At 38.6% G+C, this 20,842-nt stretch overlaps 1 protein-coding gene across 3 annotated transcripts in view; it reads left to right on the plus strand.

The window, feature by feature from the left end:
* The window catches only part of ZSWIM6 (zinc finger SWIM-type containing 6), a 168,205-nt gene that overhangs the window by 109,190 nt on the left and 38,173 nt on the right, over window positions 1-20,842 (plus strand). For all 3 annotated transcript variants that reach the window (XM_037902873.2, XM_037902869.2, XM_037902870.1), the window contains exons 5-7: window positions 17,242-17,421; window positions 19,264-19,440; window positions 19,718-19,864. In XM_037902873.2, the coding sequence (XP_037758801.1) occupies window positions 17,242-17,421; window positions 19,264-19,440; window positions 19,718-19,864 (504 nt within the window). The remainder of the gene's footprint in view (window positions 1-17,241; window positions 17,422-19,263; window positions 19,441-19,717; window positions 19,865-20,842) is intronic.

Below are 20,842 nucleotides of genomic sequence, written 5' to 3' on the forward strand. Positions count from 1 at the left end.
GACCTCCTGTATACACAGACCATAGCACTCCTCCAAAATCATTCCTAGAGCATAGCTTTTAGAGAGAACCTCTAATCTTAACTTAAAAATCAGCAATGATGGAGAATCCAGAATGTTCCTTGATAAATTATTCCAATGGTTAATTGCCCTCACTGTCAAAAATGTACGCCTTATTTTCAGTCTGCATTTGTCTAGCTTCAGCTTCCATCTATCAGATGATAATGTTGTTATACCTTTCTCTGCTAGATTGAAGAGCCCATTGTTACTTCTCTTTGCTAATCTAAATAGATTGAGCTCCTTGAGCCTATCATTATAAAGCATGTTTTCTAATACTTTAATCATTCCTATTGCTCTTCTCTGAACCTTCTCCAATTTATCAACATCCTTCTTGAACTGTGAGCATCAGAACTGGACACAATATTCCAGCAGCAGTCACACCAGTGCTAAATACAGAGGTAAAATAACCTCCCTACTCCTACTCAAGATTCCCCTGTTTATGCATCCCAAGATCACATTAGCTTTTTTGGCCACAGCATCACACTGGGAGCTCATGTTCAGCTGTTTATCCACCATGACCCCCAAATCTTTTTCACAGTCGGTGCTTCCCAGGATAGAGTTTTGACCCCCATTTTGTAAGAATATCCTACATTCTTTGTTCCTAGATGTATATATTTACATTTAGCTGTATCAAACTATATATTGTTTGGTTGCACCCAGTTTACCAAACAATCGAGATCACTCTGAATCAATAATCTGTCTTCTCCATTATTTACCGCTCATCCCCAATTTTTGTCATTTGCAAACTTTATCACAGATTGTTTTGTTTTCTTCCAGGTCACTGATAAAAATGTTCAATAGATTAGGGCCAAGAACTGATCCCTGCAGGACCCCACTGGAAACACTCCCACTTGATGACTATACCCCATTTACCATTACATTTTCAGACCTATCAGCCAGTTTTTAATCCATTTACTATGTGCCATGCTAATTTTATATCATTCTAGTTTTTTAATCAAAATGTCTTGTGGTACCAAGTTAAATGTCTTACAGAAGTCTAAGTAAGGAATGAAGGAAGAATTGGACATTTAAAAAAGGCAGGTTTATCAGGATACTGAGTAAAACTGAAACTGGAGTTCTCTGCAGGCTTAATTGTTCAATTTAGAAGGGGCTGGAGCTGTTCTGAATTTCTGGCATACAGCAGGGGGTGGAAATGGCAGCCTGGACATCTTGATTTGAAACAAAGCACCTTTTGCTAGAGAAAAGGACATATGCTTAATTGAAAGTAACAATTTGGCTATATTTAAAACTATAGGAATGCGTACTTTGTTGCTTATGTAGGTTGAGCTGGTAGGTGCTGGGAGGGGCTATCCTGGAACCTGTAGTACTTTTACAGGATCCTGCAGATAAACCTAAATTTTAATAAATTGTCTAAGCCATCACGCCTCTTCTCTTCATTTTCAGTTTCATATCAGCAGTTTCCTCTTGTCTGTGCTCATTTGATGCTACAGGCAGAAGAGCCTGAGCAGTTGCATTGTAACATCAGATGTAACTCAGGCCTAGTCTGCACTTAAAAATTAGATTGCCCTAGCTATGTTGCTCAGGGCTGTGAAAAATGTTGTGCCTTGAGTGTCATAGTTAGGTCAACATAATGCAAGGTGTAGATGCGGCTAAGTATTCTGCCAACCTAGCTACTGCCTCTCAGAGAGATGGATTAACTACATAGATAGAAAAACTGCTTCCATTGATGTAGGGAGTGTCTAGTCTGTGACTGTAGTGTAATCCTACCTTGAGTCAGTCATTACTTTCTTCTTATAGTAACCCTAATCCTTACTCTGCCTGTATTGGCCATGTCGCCCCTTGACAGTGCTGCATCTGGTGCTGCAAGTAGAAGAATCTCTGCCTAGAGCACCAAGTGGGGGCGTTGTGTCAATGAATTATAACAGTTTGTCAAAGGTAAAATGATCTTGTCTGAGGCAGTTCAGTGTAGAGGCAGTCACAGTGGAAATCTCCATCCTCACTTCTAATTAGGCATGGTAGCTCCTGATCTGATGCAATCGCCTCTACTTCAGTCCTGAACCCGTGCACTTCCTCATCTATCAAGGCACCTCAGTCCTGACCTGCAGTTTTATTTGCTGAGTCAACCAATGGTATTGAAGTACGCAGATGACCTGGAGTGAGTGAGTGGCTGAGTTATTTCTGCTGTCACAGTACTCCTCTGTCTGTCTCACCAAATGGGTAAAGTGTGGAAATCAAGCTTTTCCAGTTTTCTGATTGTCACCAAAGTCAATAGGGCTGCTCCTACTGATGCCTAGAATGTTCACTGAAATTTTGGAATTGATCAGACTGTGCTTCCCCATAGTCTTAACCTGCTGACATGTGGAATTTACAAACTGCCTTCTTTTCACTAAGGGTTTTGCCTCAAGTTAAGAATACCCCTGTTTCATAGTAAAGACCCAGACCTGAGAAAGAAATATGAGCATTGAAGAAAACAAGGGTATTAGGAAGCCCAAAGGAAAAACAGTGATCACAGAATGAAGAGCAGAGTATATTGAGGACAAGCTATTTGTTTGGGCAACAGTGGCAAGGGAGATCTCATACAGATGTTGAGGGGTAACAAATTTGATTGTACCTTCTAAAATCAGAATCATGTCTGATGCTTTTCCTCTAGACATGCTATATGTAAGGGTAAAACAGCATATTTACCTTTTGTCTGCTTAGAGTGATCTGCTTTGAGAATGGTATGTACACATTAGAATTTTGCCCTTAAATCTATGAAGAAAATGCTTGCAGTGGTGTTAATCACGGTCAAGTAGGTTTTTAATATTGTATGTTAATTAAGCTCTTGATTATTTCATGGGGTAAATAATGCTTTTGTATTGTAGTTATGAAAGACTTTAGCAGATGTAAAGTGTAAGTATGGGTTCTGTTTAATAAAGGGCTACTTAATTTTGTAGCCTACCAACCATTAGGCATATGGACAATTTTTCAGTTTTATTTTAGGCATGTGTTTTTAAGCTTCTTGTAATAAGCTTCATTCTGTGACTGGGTCACTTGAGTAATGATCCTTTCATAAAAACTTAACCAATGCTTCCTGCAGTGCAGTGGGCACTTGCATGGTAGTTGGAATAATAAGTTAGACCGGGAACAGAGGGCCTGTTCCCACTGAAGTCTTTAGTAAAACTCCCCTAGACTTCAGCAGAAGCAGGATTGAGTCTTAAATTTGGAGGTGTTAGGCAAGACAATTTTTATTAATTATTCTGGCATCCATTATGAGGCTAGCATCATCCAAAGGAGATGATACAATGCACTGGAAGGGTCACACAAGTCATTTCTAGTTTGAAGGTCTAGAATTAAGTAGCAAGCTGTGTTTAAAAACAGTGAAAAGTAATATGATGAAAACAAAAAAACTCCTGAAGGGGGGGTCTCCAGCGTAACTAAAATATGTTCCGTCAGAGTTGTCAGGATTACAGATGTAGCATGTTAAGATTGGAGTTATTTACTTCTGTTGATGCTAGAGACATTGGTAGTGCCTGTAGTGATTTGTGTGAATCATTACGCTCATATGTTCAATACACCTCACCTGCTACAATAGCCGATAGATAACTTTTTCAAAGTTCTGAGCTGGAATAATGCTGTTTAATTGGTACCGCAGTAAAATATCACATGCTGATTTTAGGAAGTTTAACCCTCGATTACCATTGATCAAAACTGAGAAATTGCTGCATTATTAATTATAACAGGAACCCCTTTGGTCTGCCGTTAAATTGCATTGATAAAATAGAGGAATATGGAGATGGTTATAATCCCCTGAAGTAAATGTCTGCTGGTGCATGTTGCACTGAGTTCTCTGATTTCAATAAAAGGTCAGTCAACCCTCTTTCTGCTCTGAAAAAATTATCTCTATCCGTAGGTTAAAAAGTCCCTCCAGTTTGACTTCAGTAATAATTCTCTAATGTTCATCTATCAAAAATTAAATAAAAGTTGCTTCTGAGCTACGAAAGTGAAAAGATTTTCTTTCTTAATAAAAGGGGGAAATTTGACTTTGTGCCCCAGCCCAGGGATCACATTGCTGCAAGGCTTTGCTTTGGAATTAAATGCTGAGCACTGCCAGATGCCAGGCATCGAGAAGAAGCTGAGTTTTGTCGGCAAATGGGATCTGCAAGTTAATTGGTGTTTTCTGCAGGCTTCTGGCTGTGAAATGAAATTGGAAGCCCTTTAGCCACATGGATAATACAGGACCTGAATACAAATGTCACATGTCACCATCAGGGCCCACTGTGAGACAATAGTGTTCCCACTCGAACACTACGCCATTACAGATCATTTAAATATGGGGATTACATTTAAACTAAAAGCCCCATTTGCCTTTTACTGCAATTTAAATGTCCTCTTAGCAAAAGCTAAGTGACAAATTAAATGAAAAAAGTGCCCACATTTTTAAAGCTGTAATGCAAAACAACCTTTTATTGCTTCTCATGTGCCACGAATGAATCATTATACTTGTCAACCCTAAACCAAGCCATAATTGGAGCAGCTACTGTTATCAAAGTGGGGCCGCTCTTGTGACAGCTTAATAAAGCTGAAACTGTTAAATTAAATCCCAGATGCTTAATCTGATGAAAGCAGTCAAGTAGAAGAATCCAAGACAAGTATCTACTACTTGGTGGAGTGATGGAGCCCAACAGCTTGTCAACACGTAGATTACAGGATCAGATTTTTTTTTCTGATCTACCATTTTCAGTATCTTTTCCCACCCACTTGCCTGCCTTTGCAGTAAAGAAACTTCACACAATTCGCATGTTTCAAAACAAACATTTCTAGTAGATTTTTTTCCCCCACTTTGATTTTTTTAAAACAATATTTAATTCATTTTTTTTAAACTAAAAAAGAATGGTTTCTGATGGAACCGAAGGCAAGATGGCTCTCCACATGTGCCCTACCCCAGGGAGGAGGGTCTGCCAAGGAGGTTCTCACTCTTATAAGGCAGGACAATGGCTATTCATTTTATTTAAGATGCTGAGATTTGTACTTTAGCTCTGATCTTTGAGGCACTCTTTGAATGCCCTCAGTTCTCACTGAGGAATTGAGCAGGAATAGGGGGTGCTCTCAAGGTGGTGTTGAATCAGCCCCACCCTCACCTACCCAGTTCAACTACTTTCCATTGACTAATATTGCTAAATATGGAGCACTCTTGTGATGTCACTGAGTCCTACAACAGTATAAAGCCTTCCTGGGAGACACCCTCTGAAATCTCTTTGATCGTACCTAGTGGAAGGGCTGCTCCTGCACATGTATCACTTGTGTGGCATGAGTTGTTGTCTCCTTGCCTAATGGATTAGCCCTTAAATGAATTTTTACTCGTGGAAACTACTATTGTATGCTCAAGATGGGTTGAGTTTTTTTTTAAAACATTAATATGCTATAGTTAAGCTAAATTGTAAGAATATTAGCAGAATGTTAATATAAATATGTCCATTTTTGCAACCATAGAGGTGCATAATATATAATTTTTATATTGTGAACTTTGAGGAAAACTTGCTAACTTGAAGTTAAAAATCTTGTACTAATTCAGATCACGTGGAGAATTGTTACAGCATATTTGTGCTTTTTAATGATCATTTTCAAATTCTTATTTTTTTGAGTAAATTTATCCTCCCAATCTGAAATTTAATTTAAACACATGATCGTTAGAGGTTGTAATTAGTTAGGATTTAATTACTGTTTTACTCTGGGGAAACCATTGCTTCAAGGTGTTAAATAACATTTTCCTGTCTTTGAAACTACTTTCATGTATTCCAAGAAACTCTTTGTATTCTAATTTAGGACATATCAAGTTGGATTTTTTTAACCTAAACTAAATAAAAATCTTGAAGTAGAAGATAGGAAGGCCTTTAGTGGCTCTTCACTTTGCAATTACAGAAAATAAATTGTGCAGGGCATGCCAGCTATTTCAAACAGATGACCTCCGCTCAGTACTTCAGAATAAGACAAAAACAGCTAAGGTTCCTGCCAATATGCCCCGAGAGAAATTCCTTTCTGACCCCAAATTTAGCAACTACTTAAATGCTACCATGAACAAGATTTACCATGGCTAAATAGTCATTCCAGTTTTTGTTTTTCTGCAGCTGCATATTAAAATAGTCACTATTATCATCTTTTTTTTTTTTTTAAAGGTACATGTACACTGCAGAAAGATTCAGTTTTCCTCATGTATTTCATAGTATTGTTAAAATGGACAGATGTAGGCCATAATTTTCAAACCTGAGTGCCTAAATTTAGTTGCCTACGTCCTTATTTAGGCACTGAATTAAAAGTGACTTTATTTTTCCAAAGGTGCAAGGCATCTGAAGCTCCTGTTGACATTCACATCCTTTGAAGTCCATAAGCGTTGTAAGTGCCCAGCGCCTTTGGAAAATAAGGCTACTTTTAATTAGGTGCCTAAGTATGGATTTAGGCAACTAAATTTAAGCACTTGAAAGTAGACTGTGAAATTCAGACGTTCCTAAGGTGGTCAGGTGCCTTATACTATACTCAATCCATTAAACTGGTTGTTTTGCAATTTTTGGATTAAAAATAAATCTGCATGTTATATGCATGTCCATTAAATTATATCAGCCATTTCACAGAATATTATGCTAACATATATAAATGTGTCTTAGATTGGTTTATGCTGTTTAAGGTACTAAACTATTTCTGACTGCTTTTTTGAGAAATTAAACAGCAGCGGCTCTACACAGAATCTCAGTTGTGTGTGAAACTTCTCTTCATTGTGACTTTGTCATTACCTTTTGCTTCTGCTGTTTGTTACCCAATTCATATATATTTTATGTTCAAACTGACTGCTATTAAATCAAGGGTTTGTGGCACTAGCAAGTGTTTTTGAAGCTTCAGCTTAAACTGATTTTCAGACACATTACACTTTGTCTTCTGTAATTACAGGATGGAGTTATGACTGTTTGGGTTCCCTAGCTATACTTTTCCTTGGCTTATCATTTTTAGATTTCTCTAAGTTTAATCATACCTTGAGTTTCCTGGGTTTGGAATGCTTTTATTTTAGGGGGTGGTGGATGTAATTATAACATCCCTGTGATATTTTTGCCCTTAATTAATTATATGTATTAACTTTTAATTCCAGTTTAACATAGGCAATTCCCAGATAAGAGACTTTTTAATTTAAAAATTTCATATATAAACACTAAACAAAAAACGCAAAATGTTGCTGTGTGGGTTTTATCTTAAGTGAGTAAAATATAATATCAATCTTAACTTCTAATTTTTTAAAAACTTTTTAGCAACACATTTACCAGTACGTTGTGGATGCTTTACCCTGCTCTGGAACAGCCCAAAGCAGCCATAATGGACTGGCAAGTTTCTCTCCACTTCTGACTGCTACAGTTCACGGAACATCACGTCCTACTTTTCCTCTTTCTGTTGCTTATGTCTGGTGCAGCACATGGTTCTCAAAAATTCTAAGATTAATGATAATATTTTGCTCGAGTTCATCATAACTCAAAATTTCTTCTTCAGCAGAGGGTGATAAATAATGTGCTAATACAGAGAATTCCGTGAATAACTGCCTTCTTTCAAAATGACTGCTGTCTCCTATTTCTCCCATTGGGAGTGAAGCCTAGATAGCCTTGAGAAAGATGGAGGTCTCCCATATTTCCAGAGACCAGTTTCCTCTCACTTTCATTTGGAACAACGGAAGGCAGTGACTATCTTGAAAGAGGGCATCTTAACTGAGGGCATTTATGGCCGCAGTTCTATTAAGACAATAGGAGATGGTAGCCATTTTGAAATGGAGATGGTTCTTTCACTTTTCTGTAATAGAACAACATTTATCAGACCCTGCTGAGGAAGCAGCTTTCAGTGATGAAAAATAATGGCAAAAACTACCACTTGTTACCATTAACAATTATTGAAATGTAGTCAATGTGCAGGATTTCTGTGAACGGTTTATTTATTAATTTGCAATTTGGGAAGTTCAGAGTTTGTGTTCCATTAAGATTTATTTAGGACCTAACAAAAAATCTAGATGATGGGTGCTAAATTTCTTCAGAAACCCATTTTAAAATACTTTTAATTCCTAAATGAATTAACTGATTAACTTGTAAATTTTCCTGAAAATTCATTGTGTACTCAGAGTAAGCGCTGTAATTTTGAGGATATGCTGTAATACTCCTTTTATAACTAAGTGGTTGAATCCGTGCTTCAAGTGAAAGACTAATTTCATCCTTCTCTGAGACCATGACCAATGCTTCCATAATTAAGTGCAGAATTTGACTTGTGACTGAAATTAGTTGTTGATCTATATTTCATGGAGCATACTTCTCCCTTTTTTTAAAACATAAGAATAACATGAGCTAACATCTAATCTTCTGATGTTACCCCCAGTAAATACCAGAGAAAGTAGATTATACATGCCTATGGAGTAGGGTGATCAGATAGCAAGTATGAAAAATCAGGACCTTTTTGGGGGGGGAGAGGGCAGATAATTGCCTATGTAAGACAAAGCCCCTAACATCGGGACATCTGGTCGCCCTACTGTGGAGTGGTTGCATCTTCAGTGAGTTCTCCTAACATTCTGGGACCCAAGTCATTGGGCCCTAGTGATCTTATTCAGGTCCCTTCTTGTCAAAGGGTACTGGAATCCCATCCATGACAGCTACTGGAATATCATGCCCAGTTCTCACGTACACAATTCAAGAAGGATGTAGATAAATTCGAGAGGGCTCAGAGAAGGGCCACGAGAATGATTAAAGGATTAGAAAACATGCCTTAAAGCGATATTCGAGGAGCTCAAAGAGAAGGTGAAGGAGTGACTTGATCATACAGTCTATAATACCTTCGCAGGGAACAGAAATTTGATAATTTAGCAGACAAAGATAAAACAAGATCAAATGGCTGGAAGTTTAACCTAGACAAATTCTGACTGGAAATAAGGTATGCATTTTTAAAAGTGAGGGTAATTAATCACTGGAACAATGACCAATGGTTGTGGTGGATTCTCCATTACCGGCAATTTTTAAATGTATTGGATGCTTTTCTGAAAGCTCTACTGTAGTTCAAATGGAAATTAATTCAGGGAAGTTCTAAGGTCCTGTGTTTTATGCACAACAGACAAGATGATCACAGTGGTCACTTGTGGCTTTATAATCTGTAGGTGCTGTAACTCCTCACTTAACGTAGTTATGTTCTTGAAAAATGTCACTTTAAGCTAAACAATGTTAAGTGAATCCAATTTCCCCATAAGAATTAATGTAAATAGGGGGGTTAGGTTCCATGGACATTTTTTTTGCCTGACAAAAGGCATTATATATATTTTAAAGAAACGATTTTATACTTCAGTCATTGCTGAGTATGAAGCAATGGGAGGTGCCCCCGTCTTACCTCACACAGACACAGCCCACTGGCACTGCAGACAATGAGGCAGGCAAGGAGGCTGAAGGTGCCGTAGGCTAGGAGAAGCATGTTGCACAGCGGCAGCTTCCCCTACTGTGCAAGCATCAGGGGCAGGGGGCTCAACCCTTGGCCTGCCCACTCCACCCCTTCCCCCAAGCCCCCTCTTAACCCACCTCCTCTTCTCCCCCCCCACCCCTTTACTCTGCACGCCACATCCTCGCTCCTCCCCCCTCCCTCCCCTGCCTCCTGCTCATAGCAGTCAGCTGGTTTGCAGTGTTCAGGAGGCAGGAGAGGGAGGGGGAGCCTGCGCGCTGAGTCCTCGCTCCTCACCCCTGCCTCCTGAATGCCACAAACCAGCTGATTGCTGTGGGCAGGAGGCGGGGGGAAGTAGGGGGAAGGTGCTGATCCGCAGGGTCCGCCAGCTGGTGGAAGGCGCTGGCGGAGGCACGTAGGGGAGCTGATGGGGGGCTGCCAGCTGTGGACAAAGCAAGTAGCCAGATGATGTTATAGCGGAGTATTGTACAACTTTAAATGAGCATGTTCTGTAATGGAGCAGGGACGTAAGATCGAAACAACGTTAAGTGAGAGGACATTAAGTGGGGAGTTACTGTATATCTACACTTATGGCGGAGTGTAGAGTACAGACACAGAACACTCAGCTAGCATGGGTATAAATAGCAGGATAGACTTTGAGGCGCTGCTTAAGTGAGTAGAGTGCCCTTCCCACCTGAACCCTAGGATACATACCCTGCCTGGCTCTCTGTACATGCCCAAGCAGTGCCTCCCATGTCTACACTGCTATTTTGAGCAGTGTAGTGTCCTGCTGTCTCCCATCTACCAGAGCCTTTCACTGCTGCCTGTAGCTGCACACCACAGTGACAAGTGTGGATATAGCCTGCCTTTCACTTCAGTGTATAGCTACAGCTGTAATGCCTGTACTCTACACGTTGCCATAAATGAGGCCTATGTGAATCTGTGGTGGTATGTTTCAGTTATGTAAGCGTAATGCTGGTTATCATGCTGTTTTTCCTGTCCTCTCCCTCCATCCATCCTCGTGATTTTATTTGGGTGTACTTATCCTTCTTTAATGTGAATATATTTTCAAAAAAGGTCCTTTATTTCAGCAACCTCTCCCTTTCAGTTCTTGTGATCAAACCCCTTGTCCCTCTCATCTCAAGAAAGTTGAAATGCTGTAGAAAAAATTGAGTTGTTTACTGCACTACCTCACAGGGATAAATGATCTGCAAGTATGTTGTGGTTCTTAACATTTTATTTGTAACTGTTAAACTCTTCCGAAGAAATATTTAGTCTATGCTTTGTCAGAACAAGAGTCCCATTTTCTGTTCACAACTTACCTGTGACCATAAGTAATTATTTGAATTTATTATGGGAATAATTGAAGTATGTGTTTTAAAAACAGCCATGAGCAGTTTAGTGAAAGTTTTAATACCCATTTGTTTGCTCTAGTATTAGCCATGCTGTAAGTTTATCTTGAATGTTTGGAAATAAAAGGGGTCATGAATACTAGGAAAGTAAATCAGTGGGTTTCTTTGAAAACACCTGGTGTTTTCTTCCAGCTCTGTAGATAAAAGTATTCCTCTTGTTGTGTTAATGATAAAAATGAATAATTATTTGTAAGGAATCATAAGTATGGCCCTTAACTGAGATTTGATGGATGTAACTAGTTTATGTCCTGAGGAGATGAAAATCTGTAGTCCTGATCTTGAAAACTCCTTTGCTTGAGTGGACCCCAGCACCTGTGCTGAGCCCCATTGGCTTAGTCAGTGGGGCACCACACAGTCACAGTAGTTTGCACGCTTAAAGACTAAACTAGGTGTAATTTGGTAAGGGATGATAGAACAAAGGATGTTTTTAAAAAAAAAAAAAAAAAAAAAAAAAGACAAGGGATACAATCATGTTAAATCATGAGATGCATTTTGTTTTCATCTTAATGTATTAAAATTTGAGGACACTGAAATTGAGGCTGGAGTGAAAGTCAGTATTAAACCTACTTTATATATGCACAGAACAGTTCAGTGACTTGTGCAAGGGTCAGTGAATGAGTAACAGAGCTGAGTATAGAACTCTGATTCCAATTTCTCTGCACTAGAGCACACTTGCTCCCATGACATTGGAAATGTTGTTTTTTTAATATAACAGTCTTGGGAGAGAAGGAAGTAAGTTTAAGGAACTAGAAATATGTGCATTTTGCCCCTTTATGGTACACCTATGCGCGCGCGCACACACACACACACACACACACACACACATATTTTAGTGTGCAGAACATATCAATGCTTCAGGTAATCTATTGCATTAATCAGCCAGCTAGTGTGAAATGCATGGGGAGTGATTATACTATCATACACAATACAATCAGCATGAAGCACTTGTCAAGACCAATACATCAAAGTTTAATTCAGTAATAGAATGAATTAGAGCAAAATGAAACATTCTGTTCTCCAAGAAACACAACACCCATTGCAGGTTCTTTCTGAAGGCTCTGTAGAAAAACCAGAGTGCATTAAGGAATTGTTTTTATGAATAAAATTGCTACTCAGCTCTGACTGAATACTGCGAGTACTTCTCCTTAGGGTTCTTATGATGGAGAGTATTGTATTGAAGTGCTTATTCTGTCTTCACTGTTCTATAAAAACAACTGTTTAATTGGATCATTCTCCAGTGGGGCTTCTGAATACTTTTTGTTCTAATGGAGACCTCTTATTGCATGTAGGAAGGAGGTGGTTTTACCAGTTACTGTGGGGGATTTGCCCTTGAGGATGGGGGAGTAGTACATACTAGACTGATTTCTATTATTTTGCTAACTGCCTGGTTGCTGTTCCAATGCAGGTATTATGTGTTTATATAGAAGCTTGGATTATAAATTTTATATAATGCTGTAGAGTAATTTAGATAGGAAAAATGTTTAGATGTTTCACAATCTTAACAGCCACTTTTGACACTAAAGCTTTTAACATATAAAAAGGCTAATGAGTTCAGTTTTCTAAACGTCCACGTGATTGATATATATATATATATATATATATATATATATATAAAAACACCTAAATGTTCTAAAACAATACTTCCACAATAGAAATCACATAGGACCAAATGAGGTATGATGACATGTATGCAACAAACGGTGATGCAATGTGGCTGACATCCCACTGTGTAATAGCAACTCTTAACCAAAGAAAACTGATCCAGGTGATGAACAGTGAAAACACGAAATATGGCTACTCTCTTCTAATCTAACTGAGTTGACTGCTTTTGAATTTGGTTCTTAAATGAAAGTTTGAGTTATGCTGGCATAAAAACTTTGTAAGTTTTTAAACAGCAACTTGTATGCAGATACAATATATATTTTAATTTTGCAAATGAGAGAATTGATTTAAATAAACATTTTAATATAAAATTCCACCAGGCTAAGGCCTTATACCAAGTTTCATCCTGTAGCCACCTATTACGGCAGTGTTATAAACCACTGAAAATGGTTATTGTGAAAATGCTGACACAAGCTTAGCTATATACCATCATTGACAGGGCAGCATCATATTTTTTAGAGAAATCAGATTTCTTTTGACTATTATCAGTCTTGAATTGGAGGCTGAATCTTCAATTTCTCATCTTGTTTCCACACAGTAAAATTAGGTGGGGTTTTTCCAATTGTTGGGGAAGGGGTGAAATGTAATGGGATTTATGGGAACTGTGTAATACTTAATCTCTCAGGAGAGTCTGTATACATGCCTTGTTCTTTTTTTATGGTTTATGAATACATGCATACTGTAAGTGTGTAATTATTACAGCACCTACTGTTACAGTAACTGAGCGCTTTAATAATGCTATTTTCTACTTACTTGTTTAAATCCTGAGTCAGCATACTGACAGCATACTGTCAGCACACACTGTCCCTTTCTACAGCCTTGGTTCTGGGGCAGGGTGTCTACTGAGAGAATATAACTATGCTAATCTTTGGCTGTATGTATGGGGAAACCACACACTATGGAGAACAGCGATAAAATATATTTTTCTGTGGGATGAGATGTACTGGAGACAAATGGCAGCGGTACATCTCTGAAGATATATGCTGTTTGAACCAAAGGTCTATTGAGGCAAAGCTAGCTTTATTCAGGTCAAGAGGATTATTGTGGAACCAGAATAGACAATTCCTCACTGAGATGTGACAGTTTTAGTATTTGTTCCCTTGTGAAATTAATATCAAATTGCAGTCACAGCATGACTTATCATCCAATTATCTTCAGGGGAAAGATGAAATTTGCATATTGGTTTGTGATATTTTGCCTTTGCACTTTGAGGATTTTCATATTGGAAAGAGGTAGGACACAATCCAAATCTGAATCCAAACTTTACTTTTTGTTCAATAGTGTATGGATTTGGGGTGTCTGCTTGGGCCTGTACAAGGGGGACTCTAGCCTGGATCAAAATGCCTCCAAAGTTTTGGGTGAAAAATATGGCAGCTGTATTGAGTGTTCAGTTGGCCCATTTCTAATACTATATATTCTGACCAGAGGTTTTTTTGGTCTTTATTGGGGCAGTTGTTTATGTTGTGGGTCATGTTGGTCGCTGGATTTCATTATGTCAAGCTAGTGAACTTCTCTTCATATTGGGAATATCCTTTTTGGAGTACAGGAGTGCTCTTTTTTAGTACAGATTCTTTAGTGTACAGCAATCTTCAAGTTTGAGAAGTCTGCTGAAATTGCTGGGGTAAGGAATGGGGTCCCTGGTATTATACTTCCTCCCCCAAAATGCTACCCTTTGTAGTACTGTAGGCGTGGAACCTCAGGCTCTGTATGCTCAACTCTGCCACATGGGGAATTCCTTCTCCCACTCCTCCAGAAGGGCATCAGTTAACCTTGAAAGTAGTGTGAAGGCCCAATCCTGCAGACTTTACAAACACACACATCTCTTTGATGTCAGTGGGAGTTAACATTTTAAGTGGCACATGGGGGAGTTCCGTACATGGGACTTACACCAAATAGAGGTTATATTACATAATTTGATTGACACATGGATTTCTGTGTAAAGGGCTTAATATAAGAATTAATCCTTGTGTTTAACTTACACCAAATAGCTTGGCTTTCTGAGAATACAGCTACTGATATAGTTAAACTCACAACACAGTTGCCCTCTTGAAATTAAAGTAGATGCTTAAAATTAAATATTTTGATATTCTCCCCCCCCCCCCCCCCCAATTAAGTGTAGTATATCCACAGTAGGCCTTCACTAACTTTTTTGACATTTCTCTGCTTTACATTGACTGGTTTTGATTGCTTTATGCATTCCTGCATACCATAAATCAGTTTTGTAGTGGGACATTCTGTAAATATCAGTGCTGTATATGGTGCCTTGCTGAATAATTTAAAATAGTCATCAAATTTCAGTTAAAATTTTGTGCTTGACCTTGGTTTATTTAGCTGCTCTTCTAGAATCATTGGAAATCCAGTTACAATGTGTTAAGTTGTATTAGTCTCTTTTTAATACAGAGGGTTACATTGTCATACTCTTCAGTGCTACTGAAGGAAATAATTAATAAATCAAAGTTAGCCATTCCTCACTGTTTCCTCTTTTATCTTGGAGATTGCAAGGACCATCTTCATTGTATGTTTTGGGCCAGTGCTGAGCACACTGATGCTTAATAGTAAAAATAATCAGTGAAATTCTTCAATTTTACTTGATTTAGGAGGGTTGCAATATGTTTAAACCACTGCACAGAGTGTCTAAAGGAAGTGTAAGAGTTGATTAAAAAGGGCCATAGGGGAAAGTTCTTGACTTCCAGATTCAGTATGTTTTTCTTTTATACATTTCTGCAAGTTTCATCTTCTAAAACATATTCCTTTAGTGTGTTTAACCGTTCCAAGTAATCACCTACACTATTCTAGTGACATCTTCTATCCTTTGCTGCACCCTGTCTTATTTTGTGGTGTCTTGCAGATTTTTTTTTTTTTTTTGGTTCACTTCCCTGCCCCCATTTCCACACCAGCATCTGAGGACTTCTAACCTTACAGGATCAAGCCCTCAATTTCCACTGGCTCATCATGAAGTGGTACTTAAGAATATGCTCCCATACCATGGTGTGTGGCATACTAGCATGCTAAGTTACTTCTAGAAATCAATGTTTTATGATGGCCTGTGTTCCAGGTATACCTTTTACTTTCTTAGTTAGCAAGCTATTTATTATTTGGCTACTAGAGTTTAACTATCTTAGGTGAGCCAGCTGCATCTTTATTCTTTTTCTTTTTCTTGTTCATCTGTAACGCAGTTTTTAGGCACTTCTGCAAATCTCCTATAGTGTGTAAAGTACATCCTTAATGAACAAATGAAGTTTTACTAAATAGCACGTCTTCATGCTGCTGTCAAAGTTCACATTGGTAAAGAGACAGCTGATTCAGAGAAAAATGTTTTCATTTGAAAATTGTTGCCACAGACCCTGAAGTATTTGTGGATGCTCTGTTACACAGTGTCAGGGAGTCAGATTTTGAACTGACGGTATGTGTGAAATGTCAGCACAAATTAGCTTTCTCTGAGTTGTGTAAAGAGGGAATGTAAAACAGATTTTACAATTTAACCTACCGTATATACTCGTTCATAAGCCGAATATTTTTGGTAAAAAAGTGACGCATCAAAGAGCAGGGGTCGGCTTATAAACGGGTCTACACCAAAATTTGATTATTTGAATTGAATATCTAATACATTGTTGTTTTGTGTACCTGGAGCATCTGCAGGCATGGAGCCCCTCAGTTCCCTGTGGCCGCGTTTTGCTGTTCCCAGCCAATGGGAGCTGCGGGAAGTGGCGCCACTTCCCGCAGCTCCCATTGGCTGGGAACGGCAAACCACGGCCACTGGGAGCTGAGGGGCTCTGTGCTTGCAGATGCTCCAGGTAAACAAAACGTCCCGACCCGCCTGCAGCTTACCCTGACTGGCCGGGAGCCGAAGTTTGCCAACCCCTGAAATATAGGGTCGGCTTATGAAAGAGTCATACAGTTTTTACCATTTTTACTTATCCATCTTGGGGGAGTCGGCTTATAAACAAACTGTCTTATGATCGTGATGGATTATGATGGAAATAGGATAATTACTGAAATAATGGCAGTAAAAATAAGTGTATTAAAAAGTGCTGCAATTTTGATTGAATATTAAATCTCTCAAATCCAAATGTGATTTGAAAATGATTTTGAGTGTGAATTACAGTTCTTTGGATAGGTTTTGATAAGTTCTGAGGATGCGGAGGTATATATGTACAGTGTATGTATACTTGTGTTTAATATATTTAATTTGATTTCAAAATATTTTACTGTAATGTAAAACTGGGAAATAAATAGAACTATATTTGCTATGTAATTCTTCTACATTTTTTTTTTGCGTTGTTTAAACTGATGCACTTGCTTCCTCTCTCAGAATTAAAACAAAAGGGTGAGTGGTTGAGTTTTGTAACATGAGTATGGATTCTCTCTCTTTTCACTTTAAACTGATATTCCTTTCTGACAAACTATAGAGTGGAGGCTTTGGATTTTGTAGTGCTTCATATGAAGTCTCACTTTATCTTTTTATATCTTCAATTTCAATAGAAAGATTGTGTGTTCTAATTAAGTTATTTGGGATGGTTGAAAAAGACCACATTAACCCCACGATGCTGAGTCAGGAACGCATGGTCTGCTAGTATTCAACCACATTTGGAGGCTAACAATGTGGCTTTGCAGGAGAAATAACATTATAGTATAAAAATACCATCTGGTAAAACTCCATAGTTTTTTAAAATTAGTCATTGGCTGTTGCTCTTTTAATAGAGAAGTTAATTGAGCAATTTTTTTAAATCAGGTGCTCTATGGATGTGTATAGTCTTAAATCCCCACTGCAAGTTGGAGCAGAAGGCCAGTTGGCTAAAACAGCTGAAAAAATGGAACAGTGTGGATGTTTGTCCCTGGGAAGATGGAAACCATGGAAACGAGCTGCCCAATTTAACCAATGCTTTGCCTCAGGGTGCAAATGCTAACCAAGGTGAGTCTGAACAGATGCACTAATTGTAACATATACTATAACCTGTATATTAATGTATCCCTACAAAATTCTACTTTCTTTCCTGGGACAAGTAACTTTCTCGCTCTTGGGAGTGGGAGTTGGTATGGACAAGTAAAGGGAGGACGAATACCATTTTGTAACGATAGTTTAGCAAGGGGTGTGTGTGTGTGTGTGTGTGAGTGTGTTGGTGTGTGTTTAAATGTGTTTACGAAATAAAATATTTCAAGACCGAGTCATCCCTAAATGTTCCCAACCCCTTTGTTTGTTTTATAAAAATGTTAGTTTTATCTATGCTGCATGTATCTATATTTCAGTTAATTTCATGAATTGTACTTAAAGTATATCATATAAACATTTTTGGTTTGGGTTTGGTTTGGCTTGCTCTTTAAGCTGGTATCACTGCAGACGTGCTTTTCTGAGCTTTTCTATATGTGGTTTTCTTCAGTTGTGAAGCTTTCATAGCTATTTAAAGAGATGCTATTGCAACTAAATGAAATTAGATGTGTTAAAATGAAGCATCTATTTGTGGGATCAGCCCTGTGGTTAACACTCTGCACTGACACAAAATCCCAGGTTCTATTCATGGGGCTGGGACTGCTGCAGGCAGGACACTGTCTTCTTAGAGAGGGGAGGTGTCTTGTTGCTCTGCAGCAGTCTCTATGGTTAATCTAGGAGAGATGTTCAACTTTGAAGAAAGTCCCATCCGGCCCTTCTTGGGCAAAGGATGCTGCTTTGCTAAGGACCAGGGTGGGGGAAATGTCCTCCATTTATACGAGTAAGAGCTCTATTTATATAAGAATATAATATTGCAATACAGAAACATGCATCTGGGAAGCCTCATGTCTACAATATTTGGAACACATATTGATTTCAAATTTATATAAAATGAAGGAAAATTTAATGCCTGCGGAAGAAAAAGATAAAAGCTTGGACTGGTGAGGTGTCTCCCGTGGGTCATTTGCAGTCTCTTGAAAGATACCTGTGAAGGGAATTGTAAAATTTCATTCACTTCCAGATTAGCTTTTAATCTCCACCTGTAGCCAGGGAAAACGGGGGACATTCAGCACATAACTCCCTACAAAGATTTTTCTTGTTGGGTTTCCTAATGTCCAGCCCAATGTACACTGATTTCAGCTCTGACTGACATCTTGGCAGCAACAGAATTCTGCTGCCACATGGAGTTCTCCCATAGAAATTCATATCAGTGCTATGATTTGTAGTATACTATGTCTTTATTCCAAGTATTTTATACCTTTTTAAAAATTATTTAATATGACAAAGGTAACGAGTATTTTGAAGTATGTAGAATCATACCATGTCAGCTTTAAAAACAAAATAAAAAGCAACACTTTATCAGAGTCCTGCCCCAATACACTGACTCTAGATTCCAGCAGAGCTACATGGCTGAAGTGACAGGTAGAAGCCAATGGTACTAGCAGGACTGGACCTCCCAGGATTCAAGAAGAATTTGGGAGTGTGCTGAATTCCCTCTTCGTGTGTCTAGTGGGAGTGTTCAATATACATTGCTAAAATAGAAGGCAATTTGACAGTTCTCTTTACAGAGCACCGTCTAGCATTAGTTTTAATGTAGATCTTTTTCCTTTTTTATGAAGGAAAAGTGAATAAGTGGAATAAACATCTGATTTATCTAGTATTTAGGATGTGGAAAATGTCATCTGCAGTCTGCTACTTAAGGAGACAGGGTACCATGAGTGTGAGGGGAGGAATTAGACAGCAAGACTGAAAAATATTGTGAATGATTTATTCAAATGTGAATAAATAAAAGCTGATGACAGCTTTCTGTATTTGTGAAAATGACAGATTCATCAAACAGACCGCATCGGACGGTGTTCACTCGAGCTATCGAGGCATGCGATCTCCACTGGCAGGACAGCCACTTACAGCACATTATCAGCAGTGACTTATACACCAACTACTGTTACCATGACGACACTGAAAACTCGCTCTTTGACTCTCACGGGTGGCCCCTCTGGCATGGTAAGTGGCTAAACCGGAAAGACGTTTCCATGACTTGCTGCTTTGTTCAGTTTCTGTGGCATTATTTTTGGGGGATGGTGGGAAGATGAATGGAAGGCCTGGAAATAGGAACAGAGCCTCCCTTCAAATGCTGGTTCAGAAATAACCTTTTAAGTCCCTTCACGTAACTTATAAATAAATAAATAACCTTTTGAGCAGCATTGTAAAATTGGGGGAGGTGGGGCGCGTTACAGACATGGATGTACTTTTTTTCTTCCAATTATGTTCTCTGTTTTAGAACATGTTCCTACAGCCTGTGCAAGGGTTGATGCATTACGATCTCATGGATACCCAAGAGAAGCACTGAGGCTAGCGATAGCTATTGTTAACACACTGAGAAGACAGCAGCAGAAACAGTTGGACATGTTCCGGGCTCAGAAGAAAGGTAAATGTAATGGCCTTTGCCCTTCTCTCTTCCCTACAAGGTGACCAGAAAACTAGTATGGAACTTTGCATGAGGAAATTGTATTAGAAGCTACAAAAGTGGTGGTGACCTTTAGTAACTCTTCATTACCAGTTTATTTGGCCAGTGAGAAATGTAATGTTTTGGATGTCTAAGATTTTTATTAGAGTGTAAGCTCTTTAGGGCAAGGACCATATCTCCCTATCTCTTTTTGTAATATACTTAGCATAATTGAGGTCCTGATCCTGGTGAGGAGATTCAGGCATTATCACAATACAAATATTGCTTTTGTGTAATCTTTTAAAAATGGAGCATTTTGTGTGTGGTTGCATGGTTTGGGGGGTTTTTGTTCCTCTCTCCCTGAGGAGAATTTAATTTGAGCAATGTGTTTCTGAGACAGAAAGGATAACAAAATAATTGAAGAAATGCCTAGTGTAGAATGAGACTCTTAATAAGTTTTAGTGCTTGTGAAGGATACTGGATTAATATAACTGGAAAGAAGTTCTCTAATCATTGCTATCTGTGGTGTAACTTTGTCAGCACTGTCCTAGCAACGTACTTCATCCTTATTTTTGAAGGAATTATCTCATAAGGGTCTAATCTCCGAAAGGCCTGTTCAGTCCTTGGCCACTCAAATTAATCTAACATTAAGATTAGAAGTAAAAGGGTGGCTTGGACCTGAACAGGCTTCCTCATATACAAGGAAGAAGGAATGGCTTTGTTAAGGAACAGGAATGGAAGCTAGGGATCTTAGTTCTATTCCCAGTTCTTCCAAGGAATCCTTCATTAAAGCTTGTTTTTTAGACTCTAGTCTCCATTTTTGTTTGCATATACCAGGGGTCAGCAACCTTTCAGAAGTGGTGTGCCGAGTCTTCATTTAGTCACTCTAATTTAAGGTTTCGCGTGCCAGTAATACATTTTAATGTTTTTAGAAGGTCTCTTTCTATAAGTCTATAATAT

Source organism: Chelonia mydas, chromosome 5 (assembly GCF_015237465.2).
Source record: "Chelonia mydas isolate rCheMyd1 chromosome 5, rCheMyd1.pri.v2, whole genome shotgun sequence".
NCBI lineage: Eukaryota > Metazoa > Chordata > Testudines > Cheloniidae > Chelonia > Chelonia mydas.